Source organism: Bos indicus, chromosome 22, assembly GCF_029378745.1.
Source record: "Bos indicus isolate NIAB-ARS_2022 breed Sahiwal x Tharparkar chromosome 22, NIAB-ARS_B.indTharparkar_mat_pri_1.0, whole genome shotgun sequence".
Classification (NCBI taxonomy): Eukaryota; Metazoa; Chordata; class Mammalia; order Artiodactyla; family Bovidae; genus Bos; species Bos indicus.
Window position 1 is genome coordinate 43,732,059 of NC_091781.1, and position 22,927 is coordinate 43,754,985.

The 22,927-nt window shown below is 36.0% G+C and overlaps 2 protein-coding genes across 2 annotated transcripts in view; one reads left to right on the top strand and one right to left on the bottom strand.

The window, feature by feature from the left end:
• The window catches only part of ASB14 (ankyrin repeat and SOCS box containing 14), a 74,541-nt gene that overhangs the window by 10,863 nt on the left and 40,751 nt on the right, over positions 1-22,927 (top strand). The window contains exons 9-15 of the mRNA XM_070777199.1: positions 402-945; positions 3,004-3,157; positions 4,058-4,258; positions 4,983-5,245; positions 9,717-11,559; positions 12,850-13,066; positions 19,294-20,157. Of these exons, the coding sequence (XP_070633300.1) occupies positions 402-945; positions 3,004-3,157; positions 4,058-4,236 (877 nt within the window). The 3' untranslated portion in view covers positions 4,237-4,258; positions 4,983-5,245; positions 9,717-11,559; positions 12,850-13,066; positions 19,294-20,157. The remainder of the gene's footprint in view (positions 1-401; positions 946-3,003; positions 3,158-4,057; positions 4,259-4,982; positions 5,246-9,716; positions 11,560-12,849; positions 13,067-19,293; positions 20,158-22,927) is intronic.
• The window catches only part of APPL1 (adaptor protein, phosphotyrosine interacting with PH domain and leucine zipper 1), a 34,443-nt gene continuing 17,463 nt past the window's right edge, over positions 5,948-22,927 (bottom strand). Inside the window, exons 10-22 of the mRNA XM_019984212.2 lie at positions 22,223-22,381; positions 21,411-21,599; positions 18,561-18,603; positions 17,116-17,172; positions 15,614-15,705; positions 15,040-15,222; positions 13,643-13,695; positions 12,877-13,051; positions 12,739-12,775; positions 11,730-11,876; positions 11,104-11,154; positions 10,725-10,814; positions 5,948-9,794 (exon numbers count right to left, since the gene is read on the bottom strand). Coding sequence (XP_019839771.2) covers positions 9,648-9,794; positions 10,725-10,814; positions 11,104-11,154; positions 11,730-11,876; positions 12,739-12,775; positions 12,877-13,051; positions 13,643-13,695; positions 15,040-15,222; positions 15,614-15,705; positions 17,116-17,172; positions 18,561-18,603; positions 21,411-21,599; positions 22,223-22,381 — 1,423 coding nt within the window. The 3' untranslated portion in view covers positions 5,948-9,647. The remainder of the gene's footprint in view (positions 9,795-10,724; positions 10,815-11,103; positions 11,155-11,729; positions 11,877-12,738; positions 12,776-12,876; positions 13,052-13,642; positions 13,696-15,039; positions 15,223-15,613; positions 15,706-17,115; positions 17,173-18,560; positions 18,604-21,410; positions 21,600-22,222; positions 22,382-22,927) is intronic.

Consider the following 22,927-nt stretch of genomic DNA (forward strand, 5'->3'; position numbering starts at 1 on the left):
AGCTATGGGATTGGGGGGTGGTTTCTGGGAACTTGATATTCTTCATCTCTGATCCTCCAACTTCAACACCACTTTTTAAATTAAGAAACTCTTGACCAGCTAGGAATTGGTAAATTCAGATTCCTCTGTAGCCACTGAAGAGACATAAAACTATCTGATCAGGTCACTTGGCAATGCAGGGAGCCTTGTGTCTCACTGACTGGGATAATTCTGAATTTTTTATTTAGACCTGTAACTTTACCTGGTATCAGAGATTTTGCATGCAGGAACTATGCCTTTTTTTTTTTTGGTTGGGGTGTCTAAATATTACCTGATACTAATACCACCCAGTGCTAGTATAAAACAGGTCAATGCTGCATCTTAACAAAAAAATTTTAACGCACTTTGAAATTCTGTCTCAGAGCTCTGAAGACTTTGGTTCCCGTTACTGATTTTGCTGCCATTAAGCGGAGTGGCATCAGTCCAATTCACTGTGCAGCAGCAGGAGCACACCCCAAATGCCTGGAACTTCTCATCCAGGCGGGATTTGATGTGAATTTCATGCTCGATCAGAGAATCCGCAAACACTACGATGACCACAGGAAGTCGGCTCTGTATTTCGCTGTATCAAATGGTGACCTCTCTTCAGTTAAGCTGCTTCTGAGTGCTGGAGCTATGCCTAATCAAGACCCAGTTAACTGCCTCCAGATAGCCCTCAGGATGGGCAACTACGAGCTGGTAAGTCTGCTGCTACGGCACGGGGCGAACGTTAATTACTTCTGCAGAGTCAACCCTTTACATTTCCCATCGGCACTGCAATACACACTGAAAGACGAAGTCATGCTCAGGATGCTGCTGAATTATGGGTATGACACAGAGCTATGCTTTGATTGTCCTCATGGAGACAAAGTTCATCGTTTCTCTGCTTCTGAAGGCTGGACATCTACAGTTATCAAAGATACAATGGTAAGTACACACCATAGCAGCTGTCACCCTGTGTCGTTATTATTGGTGGCCCTGAACTACAGCAACAGATAAAATTCCATTCTTTCCAGAAGCTCTGGTTGGAAAGATTTTAATACGATAAATATATGATAAACCTGATGACAGAAAGATGAAAAAAGTACAGAAACAGTTTGGAGGAAAAAGTGATTTAACTCTACTCAGGGGATTTCACAAATGAAGCAACATCTGCACAAGGTTGCGAAGAATGATTGCAGCCTTACATGATCACAGTTATGCTTTTTCTTTGAAGAAGTGAGTTATCTAGCTAGAATGTTTCTGGGTTCCCTGTACTCTAGGTTTTTGACTCTAAACCATTTGATTAATGATTTTCTTTTCTGTCACTTTCTGGTGAAAAAAGAATCCCAGTAAATGTTGCTGACTTCCCTCTTCTTGAGACATTTTTCTCTTTGCTTTCATCACACCAGTCTCCTACTTTCCCCCTGCCTAACTGGTCGCTTCTGTTTTCCCCAACTTGAGCCTTTCCCCTGATTTTTCAAATAGCTGCCACCCTTCAGGCCTCATCTCAAGTGCTACCTCTTCAGAGGCCCTTCCCTTCCGATCTTATTTAAGGTAGTTCTGCTTCTTAATCATTCTCTTTAATGCTTTTATAAACTTTTACCAGTTTCTGAAATTCTTTAATATTTTACTGATTATCTGTCTTCCCTACAAATACATAAATGTAAGCTTTTGTTCACCACCTTCATCAGCTTACAGATCTATGCTCAGATAGATGTACTATAAATACTTGAATTCATATTGTTAAAATCTGAAAATATAATGAAAAAAATCTTTGGATCAATTCTGAAAAATAAAAAGCAAATATTTTAATATTGTATGTTACTTTTAGGTTATAATTAATGAATGACTTGGTTAATTTAGGTAATATGTCAGCTTGTATGGCTTCCTGACTTTTCATATAGTATTGTTTGCCTTCTTACATGGGCATCTTGTCTGCTGCTGCTAAGTCGCTTCAGTCATGTCCAACTCTGTGCGACCCCAGAGATGGCAGCTCATCAGGCTCCACCGTCCCTGGGATTCTCCAGGCAAGAACACTGGAGTGGGTTGCCATTTCCTTCTCCAATGCATGAAAGTGAAAAGTGAAAGTGAGGTCGCTCAGTCGTGTCCGACCCTTAGCGACCCCATGGACTGCAGCCTACCAGGCTCCTCTGTCCATGGGATTTTCCAGGCAAGAGTACTGGAGTGGGGTGCCATTGCCTTCTCTGCTTATTTTGTCTAAGGACATGTAAATCACTTAAAGGTAGAAACTATCTTACGCTTCAAGTATCAGGGTGGGACTATGTTATGAATGATAGAAAACCCCAAATAAAGGTGGCTCTAATAAGATGGCTTATTCCCCTTTCATAAAATAAAGGCAAATGTAAATAGCGTTCTAACTGGACAGTTCCATGATTCACAGGAGAAACCCACACCCACACTGCAGTGAGCAGGATGGCTGGCAGGAAGGAGCGCACACTTTGCTCTTCTGTAACATTCTGGGAGTTGCTCACACTTCCACTGACATCCCATTGGCTGGGACAGTCAGGTGGCCACATCTAGATGCAAGTGAAGCTGGAAATATAGTCTTTATTCCAGACAGCAGTGTGGGCAAACAAAGGGGTAATAAATATTATCTAACAGTCTCTTTTAAATTCTCATTGTATCTTACAAAGTTCAGGAGAGTTAGTAGTAAATATTTTTCCCAATGATCCCCTGGAAGAGGAAATGGCAACCCAATCCAGTATTCTTGCCTGGAGACTCCCAGGAACAGAGAAGCCTGGAGGGCTATAGTGCATAGGGTTGCAGAGTTGGACACAACTAAAATGACTTAGCATGCATGTATGCATTTTTCCCAGTGTTAAGAGTCAAGAGATGTTTTCATGTTCGACACCTTTGTTTGTAAACGAAGAACCTGAAACCTTTGGTTCCTGACTCTGAGTGTAGTGTTCTTTTGATGACTATGTTAAAACACAGATACGTAAGTTTTTCATTTACTTTCATGGTTCTGATTTTCTTCCTCAGTTCTGTGAAGTAATAACTTTGTCGTGGCTGCAGCATCTCTCTGGGAAGGTTGTTCGAGTGATGCTTGATTATGTTGACCAAGTTAGGATCTGTTCAAAGTTGAAAGCTGTGCTCCAAAAACAGGGCCTCTGGTCAGAAATCCATTTTATCTTGAGTAAGTATCTTTCTTGAACATTCTTACCAAAAAATACTAATTGAACTCTTGTTTTGCAGAACATTGTTCTCTTCAGTTAAAAGCTTGACCTGAAGAAACCAAGAAAAAGACTATTCCTACCAAAAAAATGTTATTGTATATACTTAATGTGTACTTATTAACCATTTCCCAATAGATGAAATCGGTTACATAATTATTTATTATATAGGCAGATAATAATTTCCTTTTGATCCCATGGAACACCATAGACACAGGAATTAAAAACTATGAAATGGGACTTCCCTGATGGTCCAGTGGTTAAGAATCAGCTTGTCATTGCAGAGGACATGGGTTCAATCCCTGGTCAGGGAACAAAGATCCCACATGCCGATATACTGCAACTACTGTGCTACAGCAAAATGAAGATCCTGATAGTTGCAAAAAAGACTTGATGCAAGCAAATAAATAAATATTAAAAAAAAAACAACTATGAAATGGCACTAAAAACAGGGATGAGAAAATGCTAAGATCTAAGACTCTAAAGGATAGTAAATGACCCTTCAAACAAAATTGTAGCACCTAAATCAAACTAAGAAGAATTTCTTTTATCTAATTTCCCCACAGAGTCTTTAGTTTTTAGTCTGACCCCAAGGGGCAGGACAGGGGGTTAATACATGTAGATGTAGGAGCTTTAGGTCTCACAGGCCAGACCTACAATTGATGCCAATCTTTGGACTCTAACATGACGTGGTCTGAAACCATAGCTACAAGATTTGCAATGAGAAGTGAAAAGCTACTTCCCAATTTGGTCACAGCAAAGGAAAATCTTGGTGGCTTAAGTATAAAATACATTGGCTAAGATCACTGAAAAATCAATCAATTCTTATTCCTTTTGGATAATGTGCCTCTTTTGCATTTTAGCAAACCCTCGCTCTCTTAAACATTTGTGCCGCCTCAAGATCCGGAAGTGTATGGGGCGTTTGCGTCTGCGCTGCCCCGTCTTCATGTCGTTTCTTCCACTACCCAGTCGTCTAAAGGCATATGTACTTTACAAAGAATACGACCTTTATGAACAAGGAATTTTCACAGGAACCTGGTAATCAAACTATTCTGGATGAAAAGGTACAGATCTGCAGATGTCTTTCTTAAAATTTGACTTGTATTTCTCACTTTACCTGGCGACTAAAATCTCAATGCAGTTTAGGTTCTTCAGAGAGTCACTCTGAACATAGCCTCTCAATAGATGGCTAGCATTCTGAAAGGCAGTTTTATAAAAATAAAACCCAAAGTAAAAATTTCAACTAAGATTATCAGTTCTAATGCTATATTGATCTTACATTAAATGTATGAATTCATATTTTTATATGCCCAAAATAATAAATGCGACCTCTGATAATTCAAGGTAATTCTTAATAGTAATACTTTTTATAGAGAAATACATATATAAAATGCCTTAGTGCCTACAATGGATAAAGTATTGACCCAAGTACCTGATCCTAGAAATTAGCTGTTCCTGTACATAAGTCCCAAGACCAGCTTAGTGTCTGTTTATGTGTAGAGTGCAGTACTGAGGTAATTCAGCTGAAAGAGAATCTTCAATTGCAGTTTCATCATTAACGGGATACATGTATTCCTTCTTTCCACAAAACCCTGGCTAAGCGTTACCATTTATTGGTTCATGTGATCACTGGAATAAAAACAAAGTATTTTCAAATGGATGATGGTTTATGATTTCTACACTGAGTCCAGTCCCATAGACAGAGAGGAGTGGCTCACTGGTAAAAGCAGTTATAGATATTAGTTTACAATTTTGTTTCTGTATATTCTGTGTTGCATTTAAATACAGGTTTCTGGATGTGGAAGTGAGGAAAGAAACTGAGAAGACATTCATTCAGCCGCACCTGTGTACCATCATATGGCACATCAACACAGAGGACAGAGGGGCACGATTAAGGCCACAGGCCCAGTCAGTTATAGCTTGATGTTTATGTGTTCAGTCTTAGCATACATTTTTTTTTTTTTTTGGCATAATACAGTCCTTCTTACAGAAACTGAAGCCGTATGATTTCTTTCTGATGTAGGGATTCATGGCTATATAAGACTATTTCAGTAAGTACAGACTTAAAATTACTTTTATAATATAGTTTTCACATAGAAAATTTGCAAAACTAGCTGGCATGAATAGTTTTTTTATTTTTTTTTAATCAAAGTGTGGTGTCTGTTTATAAATGAGTGCTAGATTATATGTATGTTCATATACAAATATACTTAGGATATACATGCATCTAGATAAATTATATAATTCTAAAGTTAATTTCATCTACTCCCTGGACCTCCTACGAATGTATACATTTCATAAAATTAAAAACAAATTAAAACAGAAACTGCCAGTAGAACAGAACTTGGTGAATGTTATAGGGAACCACAGAGAGCACAGCGGATGTATTTTCATTAGTATTACAACTACAGGCCCAACCCACATAAGCTGGCATACACAATAACCTGGTCCTTTAAACTACAGGATTCCTTTGAACAGGACCAAGCACAGCAAGTATACACTGTAACATGTCTACGGTAATTACTGAAAAGTCCCTTAATTTTTCTAAAAGGAAAAAAGTCACTAGATTTGATACTATTTCCCCATGAGTGACATTTTTTCCCCCATTTTAGTTGTTATGGGATTGCAATAGAGTTAGATGTGTAGTAGTATCTTAAAAGATTAAGAAAAAGTCCATTTGTTTTATAAGCATCATTTGAAATTACTCGGAGCAATAAAATTCAGAGTATATACCAGATATTTCATACAAAAAAGACTATAAAAAATCATGGACTTTATTATACATTAAAAATCTCCTAACAGCATATTTCCTGAAGCCTTATCAGGAATACTTATTTTGACATAATGAAAAAATAAGTTCTCCACTCCACATGTATACCACCATTACATAAAGTCAGGTTCTTCAAATTTAATTCTAAAGAGAAATGTAGCGTAATTTTTAATTGCATATACACGATTAATAGTATCAGTGAAATAAGAATTAACCAATTCACTAACATTACAAAATCACCAAATATACAAAGCGGTCTTGCACATTAGTTATAACTTACTCCCCGGTTCTCATATTAACCTAAGTAAATTACATATGAGTACAGCCACAAGAGATTAGTTAAAAAGTATAATATAGTTCCAGTTTCAATTTTTTATGTAGTATTAATTACTATGGAAGAAAAAAAATCTCATGAAAGAAGAGTAAGCCAAACTTGCTAAAAATAAAGTCAAAGACTTGCTTGCTATAATCAGTGTGTTTGAATATTTAAAGTACAGTTTGAATGCTTGGGAGACTGTTATCAAAATCAATGTTAATATTTTCATTTTATTAATTTGGGTGACAGATTTTGCAAAACATAGGCTCTTAGTCTGTCAGCATGTATAAGAGGATTCAACTCAAATACTTGCAGTTCCTATATATAACTCAAAAGGAACTCAGATGCCTTTACCATACATGATTACATGTGACACAGAATGGTATAAACACCCCAATATCCTTTTCTCAAGCATAAAAGTAACATAAATTTACAACCTCTATACTGTGGGATCTGAGAATTCTTTTGAAATTAAACACAAGGAAATTGAAATTAAACACATGACTATAATCATTATAGTCATGGCAAAAACTAGACTGGGGACTATGTTCAAGATAACAGTTTCAGTTCCTTGTTAGCAAGTTTTCTCAATTTTACAAGGGGGAAGGAATAATTAGTTTGCTATCTATTGACTTCATTACCATAGTTATAAAAGTACGGTTGACACAGGGAGCACGAGTGCCTAGCAGAATTAGGTAGACTTAATTTCTTTCCTTTTAAAGAATCCGTTTTGTTAATGTCTAAAAACCATTAAATGCAAGGTTGAATCCGAGAAAGATATCCCAAAATCTAATGCTGTTACCACCAAGAACATCCAAAAGCTTGAAGGGATTTCAAAGGGGAACAAAGGTCGGCTTGAATGAATGAAATGAAGTCGCTCAGTCATGTCCGACTCTTTGTGATCCCATGGACTGTAGCCCACCAGGCTCCTCGGTCCATGGGATTTTCCAGGCATGAATACTGGAGTGGGTTGCCATTTCCTTCTCCAGGGGACCTTCCCGACCCAGGGATCAAACCCGGTCTCCCGCATTGTAGGCAGACGCTTTACCGTCCAAGCTACCAGGGAAGCCAAGAATCCATGGGGAGCCTTCTTTAAACAGAACATAGAATTTATTAAAGTTGATGCTTAAGTATCTGCCATAATGGAATAGTTCACATGGTTCTACAGCAATGAAACAGAAGTTGAATCATCTAACATTGTTAAGCCCACACATGACTTCTGATTGGCATTGGAATGCGCTCTGGTCTGATCTAGGGGCATGAGTGTGTTATTGTAGAAATTCCTAACAAGATATGACTTAAGAAAAGCCACAAGTTTGTCCAGCATGCCTAAGTCTCAGTACCTTTACCTTTCATCTACATTTTGCCCGAGAGCGCTTACCAAGGGCAACGCTTTGCTACCATGCAAAGCACCAGCCTGGTTAACACTGTCTCCTGATGCTGACCATGTTCCTTGCATGGTGGCTGACAAGTTACACCTGAACTAAGTGAGGTGGCAACCTTATAGTATAAACAAAAGACTTACTGAGACAAAAAGCTTACTAATCCTCAAAAACATCTTAAAAGCAGGATGTGCCATGGCTAACCAAATGCTGATCAGAGAAGAAATTTCAATTTCTACAAAAAGGAATGATGCACAAACTACTGTGAAAGCGTTCCCTTTAGCAAGGACAAAATAAACTCTTTTCAAAAAGTATTCCATAAATTTCTACTTTTTGACTGTATGTTTTGGTAACATAAGGCTTCAAAATAATGATTATTAAGTAATCATTATTCCCATTTGGTACATGGCTAAAAAAAACACCACAATCCTATATATAATTATCTATTCCATTCCTACAGAAAACAGTGTATATACATTGTGAAACAGCTAAGAACTATATGCCATTTCTGAATCAGAACTAAGAAGAAAAAACTATATGTCAAATAACAAAAGGCTTTTTTCCTTGTAAAATTAGTGGCTAATCTCTTGAAAATTTTAAATATATGACTATGTAAAATATTTTGTTCAATATATTTAACGTGGCTATATGTACTTTTACATGTGAAACACAGGAACATAATTTCTATCAGCAATGTTAAAAATCCGAGTTAAAAAAAAAAAAATCAAGTTCTGTCATAGAATTAGGCAGTAGAGAAGTGTCATTTTAACCTTGGCACCAGGTTAAAATCCTTCCTGGGTTGACTCTCCTCGACCAAGCACTCAATTACTTTTCAGGCTTTCATGGAATTAGACCTTTTACTATACTCATTTAAAGAGGATAAGTATTTACAATAATTAGTGCAAATTATTCTCTGCTCACATATTATTTGCCTACACGGATATAAAGTGGTGATCAGTATTTTATAAAAACATGGAATTATGAAAATACTGTGGGTATCAGTCTGAAATTTAAAAGATTACATTTTTAAACTAAATTCTAGGAATTTTTACTTTAAGCAGGAAACATAATTGCTATAGAACTTCTTTCTAAATGTCCCTTGATTTTCAATAAAAATTATTTCACACAATGCAGAAAATACAATGTATTTATCCTGTAACAATCTTTACATGTTAAATCCTAATCTAAAACTTATTTGAACAAAAAAAAATTCCCTTTAGTAAATTCCAAAATCTTATTTTAACCATTACTGCTCTGCAGCAATAATTCAAGTCCCAACCTGAGAACTAAGAATGTGATAATAAATGCCGAGGGCTGTAGCAATCTTGAAATGAAGACACTTAAGCTTCTTTCCCACTGGCATCAGGTATAGTCCATCAGAGAAATGCAAGCAATCCAAGAAAACGCCCTGAAATCTACAGTACCACCTGCCACAATTTGAAACTTTAAGTCTAAAACCTCTACTTTGTAAAAGTCCTATTGCACACTGTTAAAATATTGGCAAACTTGAAAAATCTTCTATATAAGGATTTTAAACCTATTCAGTCAAAAGCTTCCTCACTGCCAGCAAAATGTTCCTAATGAAAGAGAGGGAGCATATCCATGAATATCTGAAGCTGAAGAATAAATGATTTCTTATGGTCATAGCCAATTACGATGCAAGGTAATAAGTTCACAATTGGAAGGAAGAAAAGGCTTGAGCAACTGTAATTCCTCAGCAGTCTACTTCAGGGATATGAACAGGTTTCTTTCAGACATGTGGAATTTAAAATTACTGCATAGTATATTACTTCTCAGGGGAAAAAAAATCAATGCAAACCTGTTATCAAGGTTAATATTAGTTTAAAAAGTGAAGTTAAACAAGCAAATACAAATTTTAGTCTCCTTGATAGTTCAACATTGTTGTTACCTTGTGCCATTCTACCACAGAAATTGTCAACAAATTCCAAGGGGGGAGAAATATCAACCAAAAACCAAGGATAAGTTTATGCTTCTGACTCTCTTTTCTTTCCTTCTTCTCCCAAATCACTCTCTTCTGACTGGCTACTGCTAAGGACAACAAACTGCCCCTCGCTACTGGCTTGGTTTGGTCTACTGGAAGCAGCTATCAACCGACTTTGTTCTTCTAAGTCCTATTGGAAAAGACAGAAAAGAAACTGAGTTAATTTAATTTTTCAAATGGAAAACTAAGCAGTTAAATACATACTTGAGAGCAACTCCCATACTTTTGTCATAAATATGTATGCATAATTCTGGCAACTTACTGAAAACAAAGACTACACAAACCAATGTTAACACCAACGTATATTTTGACACCATTCCAGAAATCCTATCAAAGTCAACATTTTATCATCTGCATTTTTACAGTTAACAACTTACATTCAGGCCATTATTATCTCTCACTATAAACTAGAGAAAGTATATACCGACATACATACTTTAACTACCCTTGATGAAAGCCATATATATCTCCTCTCAAAAAACCTGCTTTGAGGAGACAACCTTCCAACCTTCACTGGAATATTAGTTTGTTTGCTAAATAGCAAGTCACACTAGAAGAGGGTGATAGAGGATGAGATGGTTGGATGGCATCACTGACTTAATGGACATGAGTTTGAGCAAACTCCGGGAGATAGTGAAGGACAGGGAAGCCAGGCATGCTGCAGTCTGTGAGGTTGCAGAGAGTGGGACATGACTTAGTGACTGAAGAACAAGAAGTCACACTACATGTCAATATAACTATAATGTAAACATTGTATCAGAAGACAGATGTCAGGAATTCCCTGGTGGTCCAGTGGTTGGGACTCTGCGCTCTCACAGCTGAGGGCCCGGGTTCATTCATGGTGGGGGAACTAAGATCTCACAAGCCGAGCAGTGAAGCCAAGAAGACAGATGTCATCCTTTTCTGCTATGCTGTGAATCATGTTTATGACGTAGCTAAGCGAGTGGAAATGGAACCTTCACTTGAAAATTCCAATATGAAAGTCACAGTGCTGAATTAAGGAAACTCTCTGTAAACATCATACCTGGTCAGAGAAGATCTAGACATTAAGACTGCATACCTTCTCAATTTGTTTTTGTTTACTGAGTTCTTTCTGTTGCTTCTCTTTTACTCTCTCTATTTCTTTTTGTTTTTCTGATGCCCTGCGATCCTGAAGAATAGATGAATACAACTGATGAATTAAATATGAAATAACTAACTTTTCAATTAATATTACCTTTGTAACCTTTCAAATTATTATTTGCATTTATATGAGAAAGCACACCAAAAATTTACATCCTAATGTTAGCCATTTATCCAAATTCTAAATGCTATATATCAGCAATAGCATCTATTGTTAACTTTGTATAGCAAAATCATTTTTATTTACTTGTTAATATGAGAGCTCTTGTATTACTTGAGTTAATATTCTTGGATAATTAAGTATCTTAGATTCTTACCAGTTCTGCATGCAATGCTATCTGTTTTGCCAATCCAACAGAATCACAAATCTAAAGAGGGAAAATGTAAGAAAAACTCAGACAGTTCATACATCAAAGTGATAATTTCAAGTATCCAAATGGCTGATATAACTAGTTTCATAACTCATTATAATACACTTTTTCAAACAAAAGTTGATTTAAGAATGTTCCAGCCCCAAAACCAAGCCTCTGTGTATTTTCTTCAGTCTGTGAGCTCCTACCATTGGCTCTCACATTTTTCAAGTCCCTCACTTCTTATTATCTCAGATTCATCACTAAGATGGTAAAGCTGCAAAGAACAAAGCAAGCAGCTACTGCTGCTATTCTAAGCTGGAGATATTTGGAAATGGCTGATTATGGGAATATTTTGGATTCCCAAGACAAGTTAATGAAGCCAGAAGATTGCACCAGCTCTCAATGGCCAGGAATACACAGGTCTGTGGAGTCAGATAGCCTAACCCATCAGCTCAGCTCTCTTCAAAACAATAGGCTTTGGTGAAGCAACTCAGTTGGACTAGACAAAGTTTGGGAGTTTTATCCAGAAATCTTAGTAAGAACTTTGACACATATTTCACAATAGAAACACATTTTGAAAAGCCAAGTACCTTTTCACCCTCGTTGTTTGATTCAAATATGTAACAGACTGATGACAAGTTGCTTTCACTTCTCCCTCCTGATGTCCGAAGAACAAATCCAAAAAGCCTCTTATTTTCCTGATGTGTAGCATACAGAACTACACTGGGTAATGGAAACTACACAGAAAACATCAGAAGCAAACATGAGATTTTTTCAGACCATTGTAACAGCACTTCTATATATGACAAACTCACGTACTTAGTTATTAAATAGCATAAACAGAACATTAGAGTCAATCATTTTTCTTAACAGAATGGTAATCCAAGAACAAACAATCTCACATTTGGTTTGGATTGCCAGGAACATTAAAAGGTTGTTGAATACTGAATTTATTAGTCATTTACACATTTTACAAAGTCAAATTCAGTAATAAATATGGTCTCTGTTATTAAATGATTAAGCAAGCACACACCTGCAGCTATTTCAAAATAGATAATTATAAAATAAACTCAACCATGCTGGCCTTTTAATTCTTTAATTTGTTAGTTTCTTTGTTAGTCACTCAGTCGTGTCCAACTCTTTGTGACCCCATGGACTGTGTAGCCCACTAGGCTCCTCTGTCCATGGGATTTTCCAGGCAAGGATACTGGAGAGGGTTGCCAGTTCCTTCTCGGGGGATCTTTCTGACCCAGGGATCTTCCTGACCCAGGGATCTTCCTGATCCAGGGATCAAATCCGGATCTCCTGCACTGTAGGCAGATGCTTTACTATCTGAGCTACCTTCTTTAGTGTATGCTATATGTTCCCTAACTGATGGATAAATATAAATAGTAAATATCGCACCAGACTGCACTGATTCTTTCAACTACATGGAATGTTACAATTTTTTTTGGAGAGATGGCCATAAACTCAACTATAACCACCTAAAAATCAATCATAATTCATGCTTCCATATCCAAATATACAGAATCAGGATTATCAGATGTAAGATGTGTATATGTACAAAGAGACTTAAAGCTTTAAACACGCAGAACTCACCGTGAGCCTTGTAACTTGTGTCTGTGGATCAATTAACCTATAAATAAATAAATAAAATTTAGGGGAAAAATGTTATTTATGCTAAAATTATGTAAATATTTTTCCCCACAGTTTTTTGAGGGACAGGTTACTACTTACTTTAAACAATCACAAGTGACTAATAAATGTGATTCTGTCATACGAAAGATGTTATGGATGGCCCGGGCAGCTAAAATTTGGCGCATTGTTTCATAAACAACATCTGGATTGTCATCTGATTTCACCTCCATAGAACCAAGGAATCGGACAATAAACAACTGATGAAGAATAGACTCTACAACAAAACAAGGTACATTATGTAATTTTAAATCCCACATTTCTTTTCCTAGGGAAAAAATACACTGCCTTCTTTAGGTTTTCCAGTGAAATATTCACTCTAGCAGAAGCACTCAGAAATAACTCCTAACTACAGTGTTCATGTTACAGAAAAAGTAAGATCTCAAATTCCAACAGCAAAAGATTATGCTTAAGCAACCGGTGATTCTGAGTTAAAAGAATTCCTTTTACTATTCTGACAGCTTTACTGTTAGTCTGAAATTATATCAAAGTAAATAAGTATGGGAAAAAGAAAAAAAATAATTATGCTCCAGAACCAGAAGAAAATAGCTGTTAGGAAGGTCAAAGGATATCTTATACAATGAGAATCTGACTATGAGGTCAAAAGTATGATATTCTATAATTTTGTGTGAATAATGAAAACTTAAGTCTGAGTAAGTTCTGTTGCTTTAAGTGCACTATGAGTAAAAAGAAAAAACTGTGAAGATACCGTTAAAACATACAGCAGAACAAATGTAAACAACAAATTCTTCTCACAGTTTACTGCTCTGAGAATCTCTAAAATATAAGAATACTACACTTATTTTACCTTCAGTTTCAGACTTTGTACCTCCTCCAGATTCTCCAAATGGATTTGTACGCCTGAAAAGTATTTTAAAAAATTATGATCCAGTGGTCAGTCACCATGAGCCACAGGGAAGCAATCTCAATCACTGAACCCAGAGTTAAAAACTAACAGTCAGAAAACCTTGTACACACATTTTTTAAAAGCTCAAAAATACCCCTTCCTGTTAAGGAACACTACTGATGACCAACTTACTTGTTACAAAGGCCCCTGCCCTCACACTAATAGGCTGAACTCAAAGCTGCTATATTTCAGAAAATGTAGACAGATAGGATGTGTAGCCACAAACATACAAAAATCAACATCATAATAAACCATGTTGCAAGTTCCTGAATTTAAATAAACCAGGACAGAGAAATGGCTGATTTAGCTTCAACTTTAGTTACATGAGAAAAATGCCAGGAATTTCCTTGGATTGTGGCCGGGGGGGGGGGGGGAACCTTTTAGGTCCTCTAAGTAAGTGACGCAAATTAACTACAATAATTTGAACATTTTCTAGTATTAGACCTGATTTCTCAAGGCACCATAACAGAATGCAAGAAGAACAGCTAACCAGAGATGGAAGCAACTTCCTCCCTAATTGTGCTTGGGTCATGACACACCCACAATAAAGGAAGAAAAGTACAATCCAAAGTAGGATTTATAAGCAAACAGAGAGCTAAATGGTTCTAAGATAACACTGGCTTTCATATAACATGAAATTGATCTCCCTAAATATGTATCTGACCTATTATATCAAATGCTAAGTATATTCCTATGATCAAATGTAAATTATTCTTTCTTTGCCTCAGTCACGTACACCCAGTTACTATATTATCAATTTATTAAGTGTCCAACCTACTTAATAAATGATTTGCCTTAAGCCATATTTCCCTCATCCATAATAAAGTTTTAACTACTCTGATAAGGATTTATCATTATATAAATAAAGATAATTCACTAATAATTCATAGCATGACAATGTCTTAGTACCTTGCTGGAGATTTCTTATTCTAACACAAGATAACATTTTCCAATAAACCTATGGCACATATATATTACTCTCATACATTAAAATATTGTCATGATATCAACTGTATTGTCACAGGACTGTCACCTTTATTCTGTAATTTTAAGAGTAAATACCTTAGAAGTAGATCTGATAAACCATTCAGAATTGAATATTTCTAAAACTAAATTATCTGAACTCATTTAACTGAGGCAAAAACAGAGAAAAGACTTCATGATTCCTTTTCAACTATCAAAATTCTGTTAGGTAATTACAGAAAAAAACATAGCTGCTGCACAAGATATGTGAGAGATGGCTCTCAACTATAGAACTGGACTCATAAGCCTTACAGCTTTACAGACCTATCACCCACCTGCCTCCCTGGCCAGAGGCTTTTGCCTGGCCAGACTGATCTTCACACACAGGAGAAATGATGTCAAACTGTATTGGGGTATCTGGGGCAACAAGAGAATCTAGAGAGAGGGCAGCCAAATTTGTGGACTCAGATCCTAAGGATCCTGAACTGCTGGTTCGAGCTGTGGGTGGCCAAGATTGTCTAAGCAGAGAAGAAAACAAGAAGGCATTGCATTTAGTTTTTTCTTGGAAATTAAACACTGAAACCATGAGAAAAAAAAATAATTTTATAAAGCGATGAGAAGAACAAATTTTAATAAATACAACCCCAAATCACAGCTACTTGATCAAAAGATTTCTTTCCAATTACTAAATTCAGAAAAATAAATCATTTTAACCTAGGGATAAACACTAAGGAAATTTGGAATCCTTATTTATTTAGTGCTCTTGCTGGTGAATGCACCAATTTGAAAGTACATTTTCTAGAACTATTTTGTACTAATGTAACTAGCACTGCTAAAATCCAAGTGTTTGCTAACACTTTCAATAGCCCATATAGTTTTTTTTAAATAACCCACAGTCCGGTAACTCACCCTGCCGGCCTCAGGCTCTCGTGCCTCTGCTGGAAAGATGGGGAAGGAGTGACAGCTTCCAAAGCTGACTGATTTACTCGTGCAGCAATTTCCTATTTTTTTAAAAAAAGGACTAATTAGTAAAGCAAGAAAACCAACAGTTTAAATATAACTCTGAATTCTCAGAGTGGTCTTAAGTTATACTTAAGTTGTAAACTTAAATTGTACTTTTGTAAAAGTTACTAAAGTAGTTCCACATTTTCTAGCCTTAGTATTAAGATACATAATTAACTTCACAACATTATAACTTAAGTTTCCTCTTTCTTCCTATAAATCTAAGGCAAAAGCCTGATTTTTTTCTACTAGTATGCTATGGTAAGTCACTTCAGTCGTGTCCGACTCTGTGCAACCCCACAGACGGCAGCCCACCAGGCTCCCCCGTCCCTGGGATTCTCCAGGTAAGAACACTGGAGTGGGTTGCCATTTCCTTCTCCAATGCATGAAAGTGAAAAGTCAAAGTGAAATCGCTCAGTCGTGTCCGACTCTTAGCGACCCCATGGATTTCAGCCTACCAGGCTCCTCTGTCCATGGGATTTTCCAAGCAAGAGTACTGGAGTGGGGTGCCATTGCCTTCTCCTTCTACTAGTATACATAATAGGAAATATTGTTTTTTCTTTAAATTTTAACTCCCAGATTTTTTAGATTAAGGTTTGTATTGCTAGCACCTGGTACAGTGCCTAGCATATGTGCACTCAAACTTGCTAAGTATAGAAATTTAAAAGGAGTAAGAAATAATCAAAATCATTAAGTATATGACTATGATGCTGAAGTTTACATAATTTTACAGAATGTATTTATGCTCAGAAATATCTGTGGATTTACTGATAAAGTTAATATGGATATTTTTAGGCCAGATTTGAAAAAAGTTTCCATAAGAAATATTTTAAAACTTATTAAATAATTTAAAACTTATTTAAAACTCAAGCTAAATAAAACAGTATGTACACTAGAAAAAATAATCACAAAACATTTTTGCACTTCTGTGTCTTATAGTTAGGCAAAAATTAATGAGAGAAGAATTATTTAATCACTTTGTGACACACTGTCACAAAGTGATTAAATAATTCTTCTCTCATTAATATAAATAATTCTGGATAATGTCAAAAATATTAAAACTTTGACTTCTGATAAAAGTACAATAAGTCTGAATTATTCAAATCCAAACTCTGTATTCACTTTATATTCCCTAGATATTAACAAGTCATCTAATTTGCATTTTAATTTTTTGTTGTTTCCAAGGGACATAACAGAAAGAAAAATCTAGATTGGCAGGAAATTAAGTTAGTGAAAGCAAAAGACTCCTCTACAGTTAGCACTGATTTTCTTAAATTCATAAGATCATTATAAAACATTCAGGAGCAAGTTAAAAGATTACAGAACTTGAGAAAATGTAATAAAAGCCATATAAACCACCAAATTACTAAATTTTGCCAGATCTGGATACCATAAAATAAAAATATTACCTCTGGGTTTTCACTTAAATATATTTGTTTAGAAATGTTATTTATTGTACAGATCCACTGCAAGAGGAAAAAATAGAAAAATATGATTAGCATTTTTTTCTACAGTGCTTCCCTTCTAAAAGAGAGTATTCAATATTTAACTAACATAGAAGTTTTAGTAGAAGTAACATATAGCCTTTCTTATAAGATACCTTCCTATATACAAAAGCATATATATGTATAATACTTGAAGGTATAACAGAACACTGAAGAGATTTGTTATTTTTAAATCCCACATTTATTTAATTAAAAATATAGCCGTCATATTAAATTATAATTTAATAGTCTGTATTTATCTTTGTAATATCACATCCTCCTCTACTGCTGCTGCTACTGCTAAGTCGCTTCAGTCGTGTCTGACTCTGTGCGACCCCCATAGACGGCAGCCAATCAGGCTCCCCTGTCCCCGGGATTCTCACATCCTCCTCTAATCCTGAGCAAATAAAACAGTCTGAACTCAGATATCATGATTAATACCAATGTAAAAAAAGTTAAGAGCTAAATATATTCCTTGTGAATGTATTTTACATACTTCCCTTTCAGGTTTATAAATAACACAGAAAACACTCGCTGCCCCACATCCTCTGCTTCACTCTTAAGGATTCTGGTGCCAGAGGAGCCTCACAAAACTAACCTAATATTTACTGTGTTTGGTAAAAACCCTGCAAAGAGCAGACATATATCTGTATTCCTCAGAGACCAAAAGCAGGTTTTAATACCTACTCTTTTCTGTAAGAAGTAAATAAAAGTTGATCTCTACGTAATTTCCAACATTGTCTTCTACCAAGACAATTATATAATACCAGATAAAATGGCTCATTATCAACTTAAGAGTATATTTTCATTGAAGATTTCTCAAGACACAGTTTTTCAACTGTCAGTTCTTAGTAGTAACTTACCTTCCATATTTGGTGTACTACAAGTAAAAGTGGAGCCAAAAACAAAAGAGTCGTGAGGAAGAATAAACACTCCCAAATTTTTGTTTTTCTTTCTTTCATTTCCCCAAGGTTTTAAACTTTAGTTGCTTACTGCCATGCTACATCTGCTGCTACTATGTTCTTAATGCAGCAAATACTGTCTCAGAGGGTTGGTAAGAGAAGGGAATAAACTCAACTCTAGCCTCATGATACTAAAAGCCTGCCAGAAAGCAGCAGTCACAAGGCTATTTCTGAATCTGAGCTTCTAAAAGGAGAGCAAGCAGTGATCTCTAAGCTCTCTACTTATAGGTCCACTTATAAAATTCCATGTGAAACTTAAGAATGTTGCTTGAGGGACAATTGACTTTTATGAAAAAATTAACCACGATTTCCCAAATTTCTAAAATGAACACATCAATATATCTTGTCATCAGAAAAATAGCTTAAGGTGATGATAAAGAAATTAAATATGAATAGATAAAATTTTACCTCTTCATGGTCTTTTTTACTCTCTGCTTGCAAAATTGAAGACCTGAAAAAAAAACAAAAAAAAAAACCCAGAAGTCTGACATTCAACTTTTTTCTAAAGTACTTTTAACATGAATGAGAAATTTTTACCTTTAAAGATACACATAAAACCAATCAGTATCAAAAACCAAAACACAACAGAAAACATGTAACCTAGGAGACTAACTACCAGAGGTATCAGGACTTAGATTTTACCAACTCTTCACTTTGTCGATCTATGCCAAGATGTACCAAAAAAGAAATGTGCTGGTTTTCAGAAGGCAGACTATAGAAAAGGACACTGGCACTAAGACAATGCATTTCAACTTTCTGACACTCACCACATATATTTCAAATATAAATCAGTGGTCTTAATAGAAAACACTAATTTTACCTCATTATTTACTATTTTTCCTTGAATATTGTTAAGTAAAACTTTTCAATATATTAATCACTAACATAAGGAGATGTAGGTTTATATTTTCTTCTTTTTTGGAGAATACAATATTGTGTTGGCCTCCGCCATATATCAACATAAATCAGCCTCAGATATACATATGTCCCCTCCCTCCTGTACCTTCCTCCCATCTTCCACCACCCCATCCCATCCCTCTAGATCGTCACAGAGCACTGAGTTGAGCTCCCTGTGTCACAACTTCCTACTGGCTATCGATTTTACATATGGTAATGTATATGTTATTTAACTTATATGCAGAGTACATCATGAGAAATGCTGGGCTGGATGAAGCACAAACTGGAATCAAGATTGCTGGGAGAAATATCAATAACCTCAGATATGCAGATGACACCACCCTTATGGCAGAAAGTGAAGAGGAACTCAAAAGCCTCTTGATGAAAGTGAAAGAGGAGAGTGAAAAAGTTGGCTTAAAGCTCAACATTCAGAAAACTAAGCTCATGGCATCCGGTCCCATCACTTCATGGGAAATAGATGGGGAAACAGTGGCTGACTTTATTTTTCTGGGCTCCAAAATCACTGCGGATGGTGAGTGCAGCCATGAAATTAAAAGACGCTTGCTCCATGGAAGGAAAGTTGTGACCAGCATAGACAGCATATTAAAAGGCAGAGACATTACTTTGCCAACAAAGGTCCGTCTAGTCAAGGCTATGATTTTTCCAGCAGTCACGTATGGATGTGAGAGTTGGACTATAAAGAAAGCTGAGTGCCGAAGAATTGATGCTTTTGAACTGTGGTGTTGGAGAAGACTCTTGAGAGTCCCTTGGACTGCAAGGAGATCCAACCAGTCCATCCTAAAGGAGATCAGTCCTGGGTGTTCATTGGAAGGACTGATGTTGAAGCTGAAACTCCAATACTTTGCCCACCTGATGCGAAGAGCTGACTCATTTGAAAAGACCCTGATGCCGGGAAAGATTGAGGGCAGGAGGAGAAGGGGACGACAGAGGATGAGATGGCTGGATGGCATCACCAACACAATGGACATGGGTTTGGGTGGACTCTGGGAGTTGGTGATGGACAGGGAAGCCTGGCGTGCTGCGGTTCATGGGGTCGCAAAGAGTCGGACACGACTGAGCGACTGAACTGAACTGAGCTGAGCTGAATGTATGTTTCCACGCTATTCTCGCAATTCGTGCCACCCTCTCCTTCCCCCACTGTGTCCACAAGTCTGTTCTCTACGCTGCATTGCCATTGCTGCCCTGCAGGTTCACCAGTGCCATCTTTCTATACTCCACATGCGTGCATTAATATACAGTATCTGTCTTTCTCTTTCTGGCTTACCTCACTCTGTATTATACGTGCTAGGTTCATCTATAGAGGTTAATATTTTATGAGTTAGGAAAAAAAATTGTTTTTGCTAATTTTGCATCACACTGGGAATATGAAATGGGAAATCATGTTAAGCATTAGCAGAAAACTGAAAATATAAAAATGTAAATACATCCAGTAACATTAACAGTTTGGTAATTTGGACAAATGAACACAGGGACTCCCAACATCTAGTGTCATAAGTGGCACACAGTAATTGACATCCATTATATTTACAGAAGGACCATGAAATAAACATTCACTATTTTCTTAGCTATTTAAAAAATGTACTTAGAATAAAATATAAAAACTGTAAGGCAATAACCAAAAAGTTAATTGTTGCTTCTGGTTAGTGAGGTTATAACTTTTTTTCATACTGCCTTTTATATTTTTTCTGTGCTTCTCAAAAATTTGTTTTAAAAGCTATTTTATGGAATTCTTGTTTAATGCAAAGGTAATAGAAGTTTTTAACATGGCATATAAACATTAATGGCCTAAATAATTAATATGATCAGAAATATATGATTAACAGTTTAAAATATTATTGTTAGCACCTACTACACACTGGGCACGTTACATATGTTAGATTTCTAGTCTTCATAACAATTTATAAAACAGAAATGAAGATCCTCCCTCCCCCCATTTTACAAGTAGAAAAATGAAGCTTAGCGAGGTTAGGTAACTTGTCTAAGACTATAAAGTAGCTGGTGGATCCAGAATTCAAACTTTCTGACCCCATGTTGAAACTCTTTATACTAACTTGTGCTGCCTTCCCGACACCATGCTGGACTTTCACTGACCAATCTTTTAACGAGAAATCACACGTCTTTACCGCATAAACTTGCTTTGACAGCCTCAAAATATTAAGACATCATTTATGCAAGTCAAAAAGGAAAATTCAACTAATTTCTACAAAATTAAAAAAAATTATCCTAATACATAATAATTCTAAAAGATCTACACAATGTCCAAATGCAAAGGAATTATCCTACATTTCAGTAGTTTAAGATATGACAGTTTTTTTTTTAATAGTAGAGAAATATACTAACTTTTTGCCATCAAAAGAAGTGATCTGAAAACAGTACCGCCTGTCTTCACAGTCCACAGCCATCACTGAGCAGTTGTCTATGTCCATGGCCAGGCCTCCTGCTACGTCCCCACGGGCCTGACTCATTAGGTTTCCACCCTGCGTGAAGTAAAACTGTCTGTCCCAGGTAGATGACACCAAGCCTGTTTTACTAAATGAAGAAAGTACATTTATTCTTTAATAACAAGCCAGGTAAAAAGGCACCAAGGTGCCTAAAAAACATAAACATCAGTTTTTCAGTCATAAATTCATATATGCTGACCCCCTTGCATGAGTGTGCATGTATATATTTCCAAAACAAGATTAGAAATGATCAAATTATAGCTATTATAATGATGCTCCATAAAATACTGTCCAACATTCACGGAAATAAATTCAAAAGAATTTATTTTACTTTGAGGGTTAACTTGCTTTATCCTTTCTTCTGGTAAAAACTAACATTTGACTTGATGGTGTGATTACATATATTTTAAATTATGATAATGATTATCATAACATTCACTTGTTATGCCATTTATTTAAACTCTAATTGGTTTTACTGTTTAAAATAATTCTAAATCATTTGATAAAAATCTAAATAGAATTTTACTTTTGAAAATTACTCATGTACCTAATTTGTCAAAAAGCTGACATAAATACTAATTCCATTTATTAGTAAAAAGATTCTACATTTAGTAAAATCAAAACAATTTGGAGATATCAATTATACATTATATTGACTTGCTATTGCCTTAACTGATACACAATATATGAATACAACAATAGTTTTCTTACTTCCTAGCATTAAGGTACCCAGCCTTTCGGGTTAAGTTTCGATGAACAGGAAATTTTGTGGGATCTGGGTCAGGCACGTATAAGGGGTCACTGGCTACTTCCAAGTCCTCTATTGTCTGCTGCATGGTCTCTACATCACTGTCCATTTCCCTGCGAACACTAACAGAGAGAACAGATTATTTACTACCAACCACAACAAAGAACACCTCACCAATCTCATTTATCTGTATATTTGTTCTGTATGTTTTCCTAAAGAACAGCAGTAGCGTGGCTGATTAAAGTAGCATGCTTATAGCAGCTTTACATTTTGAAACTTTAGATATTTTGAAAACAATACCAAATTCCAAAGCTAGTGAATCCACACCAAATGACTCACTTTGGAGGAATTTTCAAACTGCTCTGTCCTGTGCCTTTAAACAGTAATCATTTTCATCTCTCTCCATATCACAGTTTAACCACATGACTGCTAGGATTTTGAAGCTGATTAGAACTGCTTTTTCTCTCTTTAAACTTTCATGGCTTGGAAAAGCAAGATTTATTTAATAATCTCCCATCCATACTCTACAATTCAGGTAACTATGAAGATAATTCACTTATGGATAATTACTATTAGGTGCCTGTTATATTCAGACACAAAACATAGTTTCAAATCAATAAGAATACCATCCGATTTGACACTGTTATGAAATTCAGAGTTCAAATGCT